The sequence below is a fragment of the Vanessa cardui genome, chromosome 14, assembly GCF_905220365.1.
Source record: "Vanessa cardui chromosome 14, ilVanCard2.1, whole genome shotgun sequence".
Lineage (NCBI taxonomy): Eukaryota > Metazoa > Arthropoda > Insecta > Lepidoptera > Nymphalidae > Vanessa > Vanessa cardui.
In genome coordinates this window covers 3169120-3188031 of record NC_061136.1, presented here as the reverse complement: position 1 = coordinate 3188031, position 18912 = coordinate 3169120, and the positions used below count along the sequence as shown (strand labels likewise).

Below are 18912 nucleotides of genomic sequence, written 5' to 3'. Positions count from 1 at the left end.
AACTGCCATAGCTGAAAATATTTCTTTATACTATATATTCTTTATACTTTATATAGATACTAACTATGTATCGAAATTATACGATACACAGACAATTGTACTTTAAATGATATAATTATTGGTCGATAGAGATTATACATTACATTTATTTACATGACTCGAAATATTTTTACAGGAAAAGCCTCTAGAGACATTTGATATCACAATCTAATGTTGAATATTTTTACTGCGTTCAAAATTTCAAGTTTCAAGTTCAAAGGACACAAAAAATAAATTCAAGCAAATAAAGCATCTGTATTCAGATAGCATGCAAATTAGGATAAAGAAAACCGCGTCATGTTAAAAGATATAAAACCCTTTTTTCCCCTTTAAATTTTGTGCCAAAATTTGTTCAACAAACAATATTAGTGGGTTAAAATCTTTTAGAAAATTTCTTTTAAATAATGACCTAACAATGACAAAACTTTTTTTAATTATGTAAAATATTTGGTCTTGACTATCTACTGACTATCTTCTAGCAGAAAAAATGCATTCTAAAATGTACCAATAAAATGTTCAGTCAGTAAATTGTTAGTAAAAGTCCTGGAACCTGCCAACAGGGTTTTCTACATCAATAGAAAATATAATTGTGAACAAAGTACATTTTATCGATTGAAACCAAGTATTAAATAATAATTTCAAATTCAAAATATATTCAATATTATTAAGGAAGAACTGTTACTTAACATTTTAGTGACCAATTGGAGTATTTTTATTAACGCCACAATTCCTTACAATTGTCTCACTTAACCAATTTAATTAAAGGGAAACATTCGGCCGACTCCCCCAAACTTAATGCTAACAATTATTTCTAAAGGTGAAATCCTTCTATTGCTATAAGAAGTTTAAAATACTTTTTTTATCTTAGAAAGTACTGCATCGATTTCTATATCAAAAAGAAATCCCTTCATAGTAAATGGACCTCTGTGTCTTTAATCTTTAATTCTTTCAAAACTCTTTATAATCCAGACCAATAGTGTAATGTAAATTCAAGGTCAAAAGTATATTATTTGTTACTTAATTGAAGGAAAAATTTATCTGCTGATTGTTTTTTTATATCTATTTTGTTACATTAAATCTTTGAATGTTGATATTTCTGCTCGCTTTATTTTATGAATGTGTGGTATGAGTATCTTAGTAATAATTTTCACACATTCATCATGTAAATTTCTTCTTGACTTCGTTCAAATAAATGTTGACGCTGTTTATTAAAAAAGTTGTACAATGTATGGAATTGTATCGGAAAGCGTTCACTTTTTATTCATCTAAAGTGCTTTGTTCAACATCTGAAAGAAACCTTAAGTAATATTTAATTGACTTTTTCAAAGTTCTGTATTTTTGTTCAAATGATCAAATTTAAAATCAGAAAAATTTTTGATGGCTTGGATAAAAATCTTTGTTCTCATCCGCAATCAATTATTAAACTTCTAATATAAACCACGCATTATTTAACTTTAAGAAAACATTCATTACGATTAACAAATTAAAATAAAAAACATTTCAATAAACAAACTCTTCCAAAACAATATTTCCAAGTCTAGTTCAGATTCATAATATCACTTAAAAATACTTCATAAAACTACTCGAAATAATCGTACTTTGAAAAACAATAATATTCCTAGAAGTGACATCAACAATACATCTATTACTCTCAATATGGCTGACATTAACCCAAATAAACGACAGAACTGTCCTTCGAAGGGCACAGCAATTGTCTTGAACCAATTCAGCTACTTACTGCTGCACATGATTGATATGTACATGACATCATTCTTTGATCACTTGATATGATATGATTCGCGAAATCGTGTCAAAAATATCATGCTGTAATAGTTTAGTGTCTACATACTCAACGTACAATAACTGTTTCATTAGTCATAAACGCGATGTGCCCGAACTTTGCAACTGAAGACCAAAATTTCACCGGTAATTTTTCTTCTTTGACTTACACTTCTTGTTTGTGAAACTACTATTTCTAATATCTCCTAAGTCCTCTCATTTATATGATAATATCCTCCAGATCCTATCAAATGTTACATCAAATTTCATCAAGTCTTTAGTTTAGTAAGGTAACCAATAGATAGCAGTTCATTTAATATTTAAATTGAAAAAAACATCTTTAAAGCAAGATTAGTCAGTTGGGCAGAATCACTCAATTTTTTGCTGAACCAGTGGTGTAAAATTGAATTTAACGCTCTAATGCCATGACCAAAAAAATACCTTTATTCTAATACCCAAAACTCTAACAACTCACTGCGGCTTCGATCAAAGTAGGTATCTGTGCATTTACTGACACACTTGGAAATAAAAAGATAAAATTAATTAATCTTTTTTTTTTTACTTATAAATATAACATAACATATTAATTTCACAGTAAGTATTAGCCGAAAACCTAATGAAAAAGAGATATCTGAGTTAATTATTACCTATTGATATTTCCGAATTCCATTATATAAGAGTAAGAAAAAATTTAAAGAAATCTGCATTTTTAAGACGAATTTCCGACACATATACTCGTATATTATTTAATATCAATGCTGTCTGGAAATTGAAAACATTTGGCAGTAATTACGACGCAATATACACACGAGAAGATGGTTACACCAATATTATTATTTATCAAAATGTGTTTAATACTAAGAAATTACTTGAACGTAGGGCTTTGTGCTAGGGGACTCACTCGTCATTTATTTTAACGCCTATAAATAATACTTGGGTTTGTTTTCCTTCGGTTTGAAGGCAATGTAACTATAGGCACATGGGACATCGCAACATCTTAGTTTCCATGGTTGATAGCGCATTTGATGTTCGGAATGGAATTGTTATAATTTTCATATTCCGATGATGACCACTTCTTCAGGTGGGCCTTATGCCCACAGATGAATTTAATTTTTATAATAATTTCTTAACAGTTGAATCACCAATGCGGATTAAGAGAATGGAAATTCAACCAAAATATGCGGGCTTCCTTTGAATATTTTACTTCACTAAGATGTAATCGTGAGATTATTAAAACAAATTAAGTACACTGAAGCCTGCCGCGCTTAAACCCTCGATCTTCGTATTATAACCGCTGAGCCATTTCTAACTGACAGATAATTAATTACTAGCCCTATCATGACAGGTGGGGTAATTCATTTCCCCTAGAGAACCGTCATTGCCATTCGATACTATTTTCCATCCGATAAAGAGCTTTTAAAACATTCCACTATACTAGAAGGTCAATGCTTACACTATTGAATTTTGTTCTGAATATATATGAATGGCACTGTGAGCCGAGATGACCCAATGGTTAGAATGCGTGCATCATACTCGATAATAGTGGGTTCAAACCAATTGAAGTGATTCATCTCTTGCTCGCCGGTGATGGAAAACATCATGAGGAAACCTGCATTTGACTAATTTCAACGAAATTCTGCCATATGTGTACCTAACCACCAACCGACATTGGAGCAGGGTGGTGGAATATCCAATCCATCTCCTCAAAAGGCCTCCTGCCTAAGCCTAGCGGTGGGAAATTTAGACTGTTAATGTTGATGACAATGATAGCATATTGCCAAATTATGTTTTTAGCTAGAACGTATTATAATTTATATTATGTTTTACTGCTGACCGCTGACTTTCTCCCCGTTGGGAATTCTCTAAGAATGAAAACAAAGCACAGACATCGCGAAATAATTTGCGACACGTAACAATAAATAATTTATAAAATCGCGCACACGCGGTGTCGTAAAGCCCATTACACGTGTATATGGAATACAATAGGCGTCGTTAGTTGAATACGAAAAAACGAACTGAGTTTAAACAACATCCCTTATCCGTTCAGTAGCAGCGCGAAAGCCTTACGAGCACGTCGTCCTTGACGTACCTGTATTTTAAATGTCTATGGATATACATATACATATTGACATATATAGTTTTCGAAGTGATAACGGTGTTTTATTATACATTTTTAAAAGTTATCAGAAAGTTATCAGAAAGTTTATTTGGAATTTTAATTAAAAATTGTACAATGTACGGGTGGTTGTTGGAGAGTGTTCAACACTTTATAGTGGTAAGTTTTTAATATATTCATTATTAAATATAGTATTTTTGAATATTAATCAGACGCATTTTCATATAAACTTTAATAAAACACTTATTCTTGTAAATATGTGTAATAAAATGATCGAAGATGATGAAAAGCAATTTTCTGTATGTTTATTTTTCGAATGGGTGTAAATTTTCAACAGTCAATAATTAGGTACGTGTAAAGTTTGTATATTTAATAATAATTTGATTTTTGCCTTCGTGTATCTCAAAAAATGCTCTTACATTTTGGCTCAACTTTTATAATTGGAAAATTCTTACTTTTTATGATTACATATTTATGATTTTCATGAAAAAACCGCAATTTATACACAAAAAAATACATTTTTCCGTCAGTGATTAAGTCATTATTTATTAAAGCCAAGGGAAACTGAGGCGCCTCCTAGGTACCCACTTAATTTCTTGAAAGGCTTTTAATTTTTTAAAAGGTGAGGTTTAGGCAATGTAGTATACATTATTACCCTACGTAAGAAATTAAATGACGAGCCGAGATGGCCCAGTGGTTAGAACGCGTGCATCTTAACCGATGATTGCGGGTTCAAACCCAGGCAAGCACCGCTGATTCATGTGCTTAATTTGTCTTTATAATTCATCTAGTGCTCATCGGTGAAGGAAAACATAGTGAGGAAACCTGCATGTGACAAATTTCAAAGAAATTCTGCCACACGTGTATTCCACCAACCCGCATTGGAACAGCGTGGTGGAACATGTTCCAAACCTTCTTCTCAAAGGGAGAGGAGGCCTTTGGCCCAGCAGTGGGAATTTACAGGCTGATGTTGTTGATGTTGTAAGAAATGAAAGAAAGCCGTTAGTCATATCCTTGTTGTACACTGGCCCAAACACCATGCTGCCTTTAAAATCAACTAAGAAGGTTCATCTTATCTAATCATTATTAGGCATATGAATTGTATTATGTATTATTTCTATTCGATTTTTGAAATCGAATTCCCTTAAAATCTCTCATCAATAACGAAACTTTTAATTACTAAAGACAATTTCTCCGGATACTATAATACAATTTTACCGAGTTGAGCATTCTTTGTTCAGCGTACCATTAATAAGTGATAGGCGGTGAAAATAATCGATTAACCGTCTGAAATTAATCGATGATAATTTCAATTATGCCCGGCAATCGGATAAATGAAATTGATGGGATAATAAGAGTCATTCCGAGATCAGAATCGATCAAAAGATACTCGTTTAAGTATATCGTCAAATAAATATGATTTCATAGTTTAGGAATTAGGCAAACTTGTCGCGTTTTTGCACTTCTTTTATACACAATTTTTTTCTTTATACATTCCGTGCACGAAGGTGTATTGCAAATAGTGGTGCCAATATACCGGTACCCTTTACTCAACACGGCATACCAAAACAATTTCTCGATTATTATTTTTTTTTTATTATGTATAGTGGGTTAGGGTCATATCATCAGTGGGGTAAGTTCGTACCGTTCGAATTACCAATTGATTCCAATACCTATTTTTTATTTTCTCGTTTCTTCTGAAACTACTCTTATTGACTGACTACTATTACATACCTTCCTGCATTCTTAGCCAATAACCGATCTTACACACGCACTCTAAAACAATTATTACGATATTGTATTACTAAAGAAGTAATTTTGTTGATACCTTTCTATACAATTATATTACAGGTTATTTGAACTAGGAAATGCTTGTATGATTCTTATCACCATTTCGACCATAGTCAAAACAACACTTGTACTACGTACAAAAATAATAATATTTTTTTACTGACCTTTAATTACATAAGAATTATAAATATGAAGGCCATAATCACATACAAATTAAAAAATAGTATTTACACGATTCATTACTTTTAGTATTTTAAATAAGAACAATTTTGACTAGAATAGTTTTGTTTGTATACATTTTATTAACATTAAGCGAACGCTATTCCCGTGAAGGAATAACAAGATAGAGAATATTGTTGCCTAAAATGGAGAGATGTCATAAAAGGGTCTGACCGTGAGACAGAAAGTAGCGCTTTCGTGTTAAATTAACACTAATCCCCTAACATAAAAACTTTACTATTAAATAAACTTAAGTAAATACAAATAAGAATATACCTACTTATTTAAGTTCTGTATGTAAATAATATCAAAGTATCTTAATAGTATAAACGCAAATGTTAGTGGGAATTGATGTATCTTTCTTACTCTTTTATATAATTTTAAATATGTATTATATAAGTATGAATAATATATTACGATTTATCAAGAATTAGTCAAAAAACTTTATACTCAACAGCGATTAAGATTTGAATTAATTTTATAAAGTCATAAAAAATAGTTTTTGTTTTAAACGTTAACGTTATTACGTCATTTGTTTTCTATAAACTGTTGAACCAAGATGGCCCAGTGGTTAGAACGCGTGCATCTTAAACCAAACTTAGGCAAGCACCACTCACAATTCATGTGCTTAATTTGTGTTTATAATTCATCTACGCGAGGTAAAGGAAACATCGTGAGGAAACGTGCGAGTGTCTAATTTCATAGAAATTCTGCCACATGTGTAATTCACCAACCCGCATTCGAACAGCGTGGCGGAATACGTTCTAAACCTTCTCCTCAAAGGGAGAGGAGGCTTTGTTGTTGTTCTAATATAATTTGTTGGAAAATAATATGAGTGCATGTCTGTATGAAACGTTACACCCGAATTCGACCTTCAATTACTCTTACACTTTTAAAAATAATAATCAATATATACATGTCATACCTGTTATTGATGTAACTAAAATTAAAACAAAGTTTCCAAATGAATTTATTATTTATTAGTAAATTATTTAAACATTCAATTGTAATGTAATGATTAAGACACATAAAATAATTCCACAATAAAAAAGATAAAATAAATAGAACAGAATCTCATAAATTATATAGAAATTAGACTACCCACTTATTCTACCCACTAATTCAATTCAATTCTTGGTTTAATGGCTTTTAGTTGTGGCGACAGGGCACAGATTATTTCGCCGTAGGATGGAGAAGACACGAAAGAGATTGATCGGAACAGTTGAGGAACACTTATTCTTATATATTGAATTTCACATTTGCACTGACAAGGGTTTGGTTGAAGGATGACGTATAAAATGCTTATTTCGAAATCAACCAGAAACAACCCTATAAACCTATATAATAATTTATCCATTGCAGGGCTTTGTTACTCACAATAGTAAATTAACACATTGCTATACTTCTGTAAGAACTATGATATTACTCAATCAAAGTAAACGACATACTTCATTTAAGTAGGCTCTTATGACTAGTTCTGAATCTTAACTCTACAGGATTAATGTGAATTTGAAGTTACTAGCGGAATAAAAATTCTATTATAAAGTACCCGCAAGAATCTCCATACTTATTTATCGATAGTAATTTTTTTAGTGACGATAATAATTCATTTCAAATGAACCAACTTTTGCAGAGAGTTATGAAATTGTTTCCAATTTATCATTAACTACTTTGAATTAATTTCATAACGACAACGATAACATTCCTATTTGATAATAAATATAATACATATTTCAATGAATTCAAATGCAACGTAAAGCGTAATGTAATGTTTGAAACCCATCTAACATGAAAAGGTTTATCTCCCATCATGTACATAGCATGTACTTTTTGATATTCACTTAATTAAGTAACTAAGGTTCTAATATATATATATATCGTAGTATAATTAAGACTGTATTTTAGGAAGAATGTGGGGAAGAAATTTGGGAGACGATTCTTCGGGAAGCCGGTGCAAGGAATACCGTCTTCATCACGAGACAAGTAAGTATTTGTCAATTTGGATGTATCATTAAAACCATGTGTCAAGTATCGAATAAAATCATGACTTATTATAAAAACTTTTTTTGATTGATTATAGAAACAAAGAAAACAAAATACTCCTTAGATTGATTAACTTTAAAATGTTAACACTGTAATCATATTTTAACGGTTTAAATCGACGAAAGATAATTTATTTAAATTCTAATATAATTTTATTGTAATATTAATTATTTCTACTACAAGCTATCATCAAATTTTTCTAGCAATATCCGGATACGCTAATGCCACGACTGGCTTGCGCTCTAGCCAGACTTTTGACAAAAGACACACTTAGTCCGTCACTATCAACACCTGGAAGTCCAGCACCAAGAAAACTTTCCTTAAAATCCAAACCGGCATGGCGTAGTTCTTCAGTTCACGGTGACACCAGAACACAAACGTTCAAATGCCCCTTCACGGCCACTAATGCCCTGACAGCAGTTACAAAGAAGGAAATCGATGCTTACAATTCGTCAGAAGAAATAAGATCTCCATTACCCACTACTCTATCTACTGACAAAATAAATAAATCCGAGGAATTGGCTATAGTGCCGTACCAAATGACAGTTAGAGATAGACGAAGCTTAGGGATTCATTTAGAGCGTAATGCTTACTTAGAAGAAGATGGAGAGAAAGCAGAAGAAACTATCCCTGAAACAGATGATGTTGAAGAATCTGAGAAACCTGAATGTCCTTCTTCTGTAGCAAATGCTGGTAGGAGAAGTTCGTTAAAATCCACTTTGAGGAAGAATAGCTGCACCATAGCGTTAGATGTCTACCGAAGACGTAGTTCTGGTGTCCCCGCCCGACCCAGGTTAAATAGCTTAAGTTTGGTAAATGCAGACCGCTTGAATATTTTGAAGGAAAAATTTGGTACACCTGAAAAAGTAATGCATTTCTTTGGTAGATGTTTCGTGAAATTCTTTTCAAACTATGGGTAAGTTATGGTATATACCTCTGAGTGAACTACTCTTATTAGCCTTTCAATCAAAAGCCTTGCTGTTTGCACATAAAAAGGTGAACTCACCCATAGGGATTAAAGTTATTTGCTTTTAAAGTTTTGAATTTCTCGGAAATAAATATAATTAGTTTGGTTATGACAGGGAAGAACATAGTTATATGGGTTAATTTTTATAAATTAAAGTTTACTTATTATCATTCTTCAGGCCGTGTTAAGTAAAAGGCTAGGCTATTAATTGAAAGGCTAATAAGGTCAATCGTACAAATAATGTACCTAATACATTCTATATTGATTCATGATCTCCTATTTTCTCTTCATTTAGTTATGACACTATGATTCGCGCTACGGGTAGATATTTTTGTACGTTTCTCCAGTCGGTGGACAACATTCACCAGCGTATGCGCTTTACATTTCCGCGCATGCGCTCGCCGAGCATGCAGCTCACAAGAGCTCATAGACATGGCGCCGAGCTGGTGTACAGTAGCGGAAGAGCTGGGTACACTCACTATCTCATGGGTACGACTATTAATATACTATTAATTTTTATTATTCCTATTCATAACATCGTTACTAATTGTATCGAGCCAAATCAATGAATATAATTTTATTTAACATTTAATATATTTTTCGACATAACAACTTAGTTCCCAAGGTTGATGGCACATTGAAGATGTAAGGAATAGTTAATATTTCTTACAGCGTCATTGTCTATGGGTGATGGTGACTACTTACCATCAGGTGGCCCATCTGCTCATCCACCAACCTACACTATAAAAAAAGTATCTTATTAGTTCTTGTTTTGTAATCCAAAAAGAAAATTAAAACCAAATATGGGAATGGAATTATGAAATAGTCTCCAAATCATATTAGTTAATAACATCTATATTTAAAAAAAAAGTCATCTAAAAAATTGGCTATAGATGCTGATTGGAATTAATAATGTCTGAATACAAAATCGGAAAAGCAAGCAACAAACATACCTTAAAAGAAATTCGTATTGTTTAATTTTTTATTAATTAAAATAATTATTTTGAATTAACAGGCCAGCTATACGAAATAGCAGAAGACATCTTCTCGCTAAAATTGAAGGTATCCATCGTAAAAGAGAGCTTGGAGGGTAACTACTATGTAGCCGTTCTGAGACTGGAATTCGATAACGGAGACTATGTAAGTAAGAATTCTAAGCCATAAGCCTTTATATAATCATGATCTACATTATTCATTTCAATAACAAATTCTATATATTTATTTATTTCTTTATTTTGGACACAAACAACTATAATTACACTTAATAGTAAACAACAAATAAAAGCAAAACTTAAATCAAATATAAATATGCAAAAAGTGTTAACAAACTTAGCAGTTGGAACGAAACTGATCGTAAAATAGTATAAATAGGTTTATCACATGAACCAAAGAAGTTTTGATTTTTCAGTTCATATACAGGCAAATACTACTAACGCAAATTAAGAGCTTAGTTTATAATTGTACATCTGTCTGTACTAATATAATTAACTAAAGTACTACATTTGTATGTTAGTCGTCTATTTTCAAAATACTTTATCATTTGATTAATTTGGATATGTCGCAAACGTGAATAACAAAGGACAAAGGTTCCTTTTTTATGGCTTACACATACAAATCCATAACACGCGAGTAAAGCTGCAGGTGACAATTAGTTCTATTTTTGGAAAAAAGTTCATTTGACTCTATTTATATCCTTAGACAGAAAATAAAAGCATACTTAGGTATAGTTATATGATATCAAAATACAATCATATTACTTTTTAAATCCCTGAATTAAATGTTTATACAAAGTCATAAAACTTAAATGTACCCGTGATAAAAGCATTATCGTTATCATAAAAAACTTTCTGCAAGTTTATTATCATAACAAGGAACTGAAATAAAGTTACATGTATTCCCGGGGACTTTATTTTAATGGGAATTAATGTTGGGTTGTTAGAATACATTTCAAACAACTCTTAAAACCCTAAATGTAATGTCAGAATAATATTATAATTTTCATTGTAATACTGCTTATCAACAAAACACTGCACCAAAAAATAGAAATATTTACCATTGTCCGCAGAATAAAGCGTAATAAACATACAAGTAACATAATAGTAGCAACAAAGGACTAAAAAATAATCCTATTTTTTCAAGATGGCGGAGAAAACTCATATGAAATCCTTGTAGATTTTCAAGTTTGACTTTTTGCGCTTCCACTAAATCATATGACGAACTATTTACTTCCACTTATTTATATTTGTTTTTTTTTTACCTCGTATTCGAACTATAAATAACAACATGTTGAAATGCATACACAATTGTAGTATCAAAAATATTGCAGAAATATTCGCGTGTCGACTTCATAAAATATTGTTATTCAATAACGGAAAAGATTTAAAAGTGTATGAGCCATTGTACTTGAATTATAATTGCTTACCTTGAGTGGTACAGCGATTAAAATTATTTTATTGCTACAAGACATCCTTAACGGCCATAATGTTTAACAACCATACCGTTAGGAGTTATTATTATGTTATGTCAATCAAAATTCACTACACTCAAGTAGGCATTTACAAACACTTTTAAATCGTGCTTTTAGAAAGCTATATTAAGTGAAGGCACCACAGGATCCGAGAAGGACTAGTTAGATAATTCCTACATTTAAAACACAAAGTTATATAACTATATACTATACTATATATATGTATGTATATAACTAATATATGTATCCAGTCTGAGAGACAATAAGTATTAGCTCCAAGATTTTTATCATCTATAATCTCGTAAGCTTGTATTGAATGTATGATTTTATATTTTTTACAAATTATTTGATTTAACGAAACGGCAAAATTAAAAAAAAATCTGCGGAATTTCATTAAAGACATCTAATGTTACTACTGTAAATATTTAATAAAAATCAATTTGCAGGTTCAATCTCTGATGGCTCGCAAATCTCTCCCTTGCCTTCTGCCGGCTGTGCCAGCTTCCCTCCTGCTTCAATTGTTTCCATTCGGCGTTATGCTGGATAGAAAGATGAAGATAATAAAAGCTGGTGAAAAGGTAAACCAATAATAGAGTAGATAGTAATTTTTGTCGGCTATTTTTCCTATAGATATGACACTAAAAATAATAGTCCATATAATTCAAGTTGATAAATTTTGTTAGCAATCCTACTAAACACTGCTGTGCAATATCTAAAGGGATGGTGCAGTAGTACTGTTAACAGTTCTTTTAATTTTTATTTTTGCTTTTGTTCTCTTTAGTATTATTTATTATAAGAACATAAGATAATCGTTACTTACAAAATGGACAAATTGCCTGAAATAAATGACTTATTATTATTATTATTAAAGGGAGGTACAGATTGTGAAAAGACATTGCTAGGAGCATTAATATATTCTGGTCCAACTGCAACTGAATAACAAAACGATAACGATTGTGATATACGATTCGATAACGATAAAGTTACGATTTGTTAGCTTTTGTTCCGAGATGAAAGAGTATGTATTATTTGGTATAATATGAAATAAATAACCATTTGTTAACAATGTAATCTATTTCAGTTAAGGGAGGCGTGGGGCGGCCCTTACAATCGAATTGAAAAAGTCTCTGTAAATGAGATTCTCCGTTTGAGGAAACCTAAAGTTTCGTTTACATGGGACAAGGTAAATAAAACAATGATATTACGAAATGCCGCGTTACAAAATTAATATTTAAAAATAAATATTAGAATATTTAAAAAAATCGAATCATATTATTTTTACAGATGCACATAAATGATAAGTTGTAAAGATCTGATCAAACTGATGAAATAAAATAGCGAATTCTAACTGACCATTCAAGTCTAATGTGATAAATTTTATTAGCTGCAAATATGTATACCGTTTAATATTTCTTATTTCGTGTTTAAGAACTCAAGTAGCGAACTATAATAAAATAGCTTTCTGACTTAAATAAAACTAGTTATAAGCGACCACGAACGCTGTAAAGTGCTCGAAACGACGGGATGTCCAAAATAATTAAATATACGCAATTAAATCCGTTATAACTAGTTTTATTTAAATGTGTAATAATCGCGAAAATTTAAGACAACATTCTGGCTACAACACTATTACACATAAACCCGCTAGTACACATAAACCCGCAAGACTTATTAGATGAATTTTCCACCTTCTTTACTATATTACCTAAAGTTTTCAAAAAATATTAACCTGCGAAGATTTTTGTTCGGGTTATTATTGTTTAAGTGAAATAGTCCACTTATTGTCAATTTTTTGACGTTATATATGAGCGGCCTCATTAACAAAACTTCATTTTGTCAGTTATTGAACATTCAAACGAGAACTAATAACATTATATGCTTAAATATATACAAATATGAACTAAAACTAGTTACTGTATAAATCTTGACCGCGTATGGTGTCGAGAATGCTAGCAGCATTTCCCCGTTGAAACGCAATTCCGATCCTCTGGGCAAAAAACGAACCAACCCTCCTATCACCAGTGGAGGTAATGAGGCGAGGTGTTATACTTTTGATGAAGCTTTTTGCACCACTACTCCAAGGGCCAAGCGTCATTAACTAGTATAAAACAAAATCGCTTACCGCTACCTGTCCCTATGTACGCTCAGATTTTTCAAATTACGTGACGGATTTTGAAAACGTGATTCGAGAGGTAGGTTTTGTTATATAATACATGGACAATGTAGTAAAGAAACAAGAAAATTTCTGTAGTATTTGTAAGCCGGGGCGTGTCGCTAGTAATAAGGAGCAAGCCCACGTCTAAATCATAGTAAAGTTTGAGGTCAAATTTCCAGGTGGTATGTATGCAGACGATGATGTTCGAACTGGAGTTAATGAGGTGGCGTGCGCGCTGCGTCAGTGACTCCCGGCGCGGGTCGCAGGGCGCGCGAGCCGTCCTGCTCAAGGGACCCATTTATTTCCTCGAAGAAATAGACGCTCTTATATTTTTATGCAGTCCTATGTGAGTGTAATATTAACTATATTTTATTTCAACAGTTCTGTACATCTCCAAAAGAAACACTTGAACCGGTGCTAGAAGTATTATTTTTTTTTATGGAATAGGTTGGCGGACGAGCATATGGGCCACCTGATGGTAAGTGGCCACCATCACCCATTGACAATGAGGCTGTAAGAAATATTAACTATTACTTACATCGTCAATGTGCCACCAACCTTGGGAACTAAGATGTTATGTCCCTTGTGCCTACAGTTACACTGGATCACTTACCCTTCAAACCGGAACACAACAATACTGAGTACTATTATTTGGCGGTAGAATAACTGATGAGCGGGTGGTACCTACCCAGACGAGCTTGCACAAAGCCCTACCACCAAGTAAAGTACCTTATCTAAGCCAATGAGTCGTTCCCAAATGCCAAGTGCAAGTTCAACTAGTATCTAAAAACGACACACATCTACAGCATAAAAATTAAAAATGGTATACATGCCAGTTAGTAAGCGCGTACTAAAGCTTTGAACAAAACAACTCTTCAAGTGCAGCTACCGATACAAAATGTAACTAAGTGTCGAAGACGCCAAAATATTGTTTATTTATTATGAAATATTATTTCGACTTATCATAAAAAATAATAGTAGTATATTTGTAACTGATTTGATCATTACAGTTTCAACGACCTCGAAGAGTTAAAACAAGCGGGGCTTTATCTAGCAGACATGAACGGTCACGGGTTGTCCAAAGAAATGCTCCTGCAAGGCTGGCAACATCTTTCACGATTGGAACTGCTCTTTGAAAAAGCCGAAACAAGAAGTCTTTCATTGGAGAAATCTTGCCGACTGGTCGAGCAGTGGAAGAAGAGAGGGGATCAATTATTGTACTCAATGATACCTAAGAGTATTGCCGATCAATTACGGGCTGGGATATCTTCGATGCCTCCTATGGTAAATTTAAATTAATATAATTAGATATTTGTAATTCATATTCTACCACAATCACTTTTCAAACAACAAAACAACAACAACAACCTATAGATTTCCCAATACTCGGCTAAGGCCTTCTCTTCCTTTGGAACATATTCCACCACGTTGTTCCAATGCGGGTTTGTGGAATACACGTGTGTCAGAATTTCAATGAAATTTGACACATACAGGTTTCTTCACAATGTTTTTCTTCACCGCCGAATTAAAAACTCATATTAAGCACATGAATATTCAGTGGTGCTTGCCTGGGTTTGAACCCGCAATCATCGGTTAAAATGAAAGCGTTCTAACCACCGGGTCTCTCCTCAATTTTTATTACACTTGATATAAATGTTATAAGGTTATCATTTAAAAAAACTTTAAGCGTGTATCAGAAGTGTTAAATCGCCTTTAAAAATAATATAAAAAATTGTTTGTTTATTAGAAATTCGATTCAGTGACAATAATGTTCTGCGGCTTGCAACTCAATGAGGCGATAACGAGAGCTGATGTGATGCAAACAGTCGCCTATATGAACGATGTGTACTCCAGGATCGACAGGTTGCTAGACACTCATCGGGTCTACAAGGTAACTGGTATTGTTGCTTATTGTTTAAATATACTTAGTGGTATACCAAATCTACAAAAGGTTAACAAAACTTATACTTAGTAAAAATAATAATCAAAACTTTTGGAAAATATGTACAAGGATATTGGTAATTCGACGTGTATAGAAGAATTAAATTGATTTTAATCAACCTTTTTTTCAAATAAATTTAGAAAAATCTAAAAACGAGGTAACTCAAAAATAGTTCACTTTTGCTGCATGCTTAAAAATATCGCAGATGGTCATCCCTATTAACTACTAACGGGAATACGTCAAATTACCAATAACCCTGTGTATATGTGACGTTTTCCAAAAAGAGTCAATAAATATATCATAGTCATTACATACATTTACAGGTTGAAACAGTGGGGACGGTATACATGGTGGTTTCGGGCGCGCCTAAAAAAAATCGCGCGCATGCGCAGGCGACGGCGAGCGCCGCGTTGGCGGTGTCGCAAGCGCTGCCCATGCTCACTATAGGTACTTCTTTTATTATACTTCGTTTATGATAGCACCTGAAGGTTTGAGAAAATACCCACGGAATGACAAAGGATTTTGTGTCCATAATTAAACTAATCGTTATTATATAGTGATTTAATTAAAAATATAAGTAACACCATAGGTGTATTATTTATTTTATTATTGAATAATGATATTAAAACTGCCTACAGGTCTTCATTCGGGTCTGTGCTACGCCGCTGTGCTCGGTTTCCGGCAACCACGGTACTGTCTGGTTGGCGACACTGTCAACACTGCTAGCCGGATGCAAACGACGAGCGAGGTAATTAAAAAGAGCTTGTCTCTTTATCACAGCAACAGCCAATAATCATCCTCCTGCCCTTATCTCAATATTATTTGGGTTCAGCGCATGAAGATATGCACAAAGAAGAAGTTCTTTCATACTTCTGTCTAACGTCATCTCACTAGAAACATTATTTCCAGCCATATCGTCTTTCGCAAATCCATCCATCGTTTCTTTGGTCGTCACCTTCCTTTATATCCATCCACGTCCATACTCAACACCCCTCCTCACAACAAAGTTCTCATTCATCTGCATAATATGCCCGTACCATTACTATAAATAATAAATCATTGGGAAAAGACAACTGTCTTGATAAAAAATGGTTATACCACCAAGCTGCCCCGTTGCGGTCACGTGGCTAAATTTTATTCGACACTTACAGTCCTGGAGATGTTTTCCTTTTTCACCTATTCAGCTGAATTTAAAGATACGATCTTATATTAATATTTTTTTATGAATTTGGCAGGCAGACGTGCTATTGGTCCTCTATCAACGCCAGACATTGACTTGCCGCTGTAACAAATAGTAACCACTTCTTTCCTTGGGAACTGTGTTAAGTCCCTATTGCCTTTAGTTACAGTGACTCACTCAATCTTTGGTTGAGATCTAAATATTCAAATCCAATATCATTATACATCAATTATAACATAACAATATTATTTTTTAATCTGTCATCAGCCTGGACGCATCCAGATCTCTTCTCAGACTGCATCTGAACTTCCAGCAGGAAAATTTAGGCTTCGTCGCAGAGGTCTCATCAAAGTCAAAGTAAGATTTTATTACATACTTATTGTTGCGTTAGGTATATGTACGAATGTGTTCGTGGACTTTGTCAGTGAGTAATGCTTAGAGATATACTACAAAAATAAACAGTTAACATAACTTACTAGGTTATACCTTTACACCATATCTACAGTGTGAATTTAAAAATGGTTTACTTATGTAAAATTAAAATTGGAACAAAATAGCAACTAATATTTGAAATGAAAAAACTGTTTAATTTTTTTTAGTTCACAAAATGATACAAAATAACAGTTCACGTTTAAAATAGGCTATAATAATAATTGTATACTTAGTAAAAAATATTTAAGTTAATCGTCTACTCGAACAAAGACCGTTCTGTATTTTTCTGAGCATTCGCAAAACTATCCTATCGTTATATTTACTCATTACCTAGTTATTTTATTTAGTATCGGCACTTTTTATTCACAAATAATGACGTATATTTATGTAATTCTGGTAACTATTACACAAGTGCTTTAGCTACTTACATTGGGATCAGTTTTTTATTGATTATTATTTAAGTATTACTAGATTTTAAATATATTTTACGTACACATTTAACAACGTTTATGTAAAAATCTATAAAAATGTAATAATATTATCATTGTTAATTTTTTTCAATTAAATGTTTCAGGGCAAAGGGATGATGGAAACTTTCTGGCTTGAAGGAGAAATCGAAGAGAAAGAGCAAGACGAAGCCCTACAAATGTTATCTGCTCTCTGTGGCGAAGAATGAAGAAGATTGAAGTATCCATTGAGTAATGGAATGCTGGAATATCTTATATATTATTCTATGTTATGACAACTTTATGTTAACCTATTGAGAAAACATATACCATTAGTACGAATAGTATACTTGATAATTATATCAAATCTACTCCCATGAATCTCCTGTAAAATCTGTAAGAAATTAATTATAACAACGACAAGAGTATCAAGAGACAGAGACAGATGCGGGTTCAAACTCAGGCAAGCACCACAGAATTTTGATGCGCTTATTTTGAGTTTATGATTAATCTCGTGCTGAGTTGTGAATAAAACATCATAAAGGATATTGCGTATGTCCAAATTCAACTAAGTTCTGCCAAGTGTGTATCCACCACCCACTTTGGAGCAGCATCGTGGAATATGCTCTAAACCTTGCGTTGCGTGAGCGAGCCGGTGTAACTACAGGAGTAACGTGACATAACAACTTAGTTCCATTATCATCTTTAAGTATGGGATAGTTATTATTCTTACAAAACCAACGTTATGGGCGATGTGACCACTTATCATGAGACTAGAAAAATATATTTATAACATTAAACACGCTTTTAGAGCGCACTAAAAGTTACAATTGGAGCGTTTTGTCACTCTTTCATTTGATACCCATATCATGGGGGTGGATTTCAAATAGCCAGTCCGCCATCTTGGGGATGCCGCCATATTGGATTTTTAATGACGTTTCTTAGCTAGTCATGTATTGTCATAAGAACTCAGAGGATGTATAAAATTCATCCTAATCGAAGAATGGGAAGTGGGTCAATTTCAAGATTTTCTTACCTACATAGATACAAGTGAAGATAATGAAAGCGTCTTAAAAAATAATAGTCAATAGTTGCACCACTGCTGGGCAAACGTCTCTTAAAAGAGAATCTTAGCTTGCAGTAGCTAGCTACTATTTTAGGTTTGGACATTTTTTCGGAACGCTATGTATGTTGGTATGATACATATGTTACAGAATTTCAACCTTTAATAATTAAGAAATTATTGTTCCCTCATTATGTCTTACTTCACTGACTGAGCGCGATGTGAATTATTAACCGAGTCAAGTCATTCAAAATTTATATAAATTAATTTACT

General features: G+C 32.8%; 1 protein-coding gene across 1 annotated transcript; it reads left to right on the top strand.

The window, feature by feature from the left end:
- The first annotated feature begins 4011 nt into the window (after window positions 1–4011).
- Window positions 4012–17857, top strand: LOC124535219 (soluble guanylate cyclase 89Db-like). The gene is made up of 14 exons (XM_047111342.1): window positions 4012–4093; window positions 7850–7927; window positions 8191–8903; window positions 9250–9443; window positions 9970–10094; window positions 11868–11999; window positions 12503–12604; window positions 13756–13922; window positions 14587–14860; window positions 15324–15467; window positions 15842–15965; window positions 16157–16266; window positions 16966–17055; window positions 17705–17857. The coding sequence occupies exons 1-14, from the start codon at window positions 4052–4054 to the stop codon at window positions 17804–17806; spliced, it is 2397 nt and encodes a 798-aa protein (XP_046967298.1). The 5' UTR covers window positions 4012–4051; the 3' UTR covers window positions 17807–17857.
- Window positions 17858–18912: the final 1055 nt, after the last annotated feature.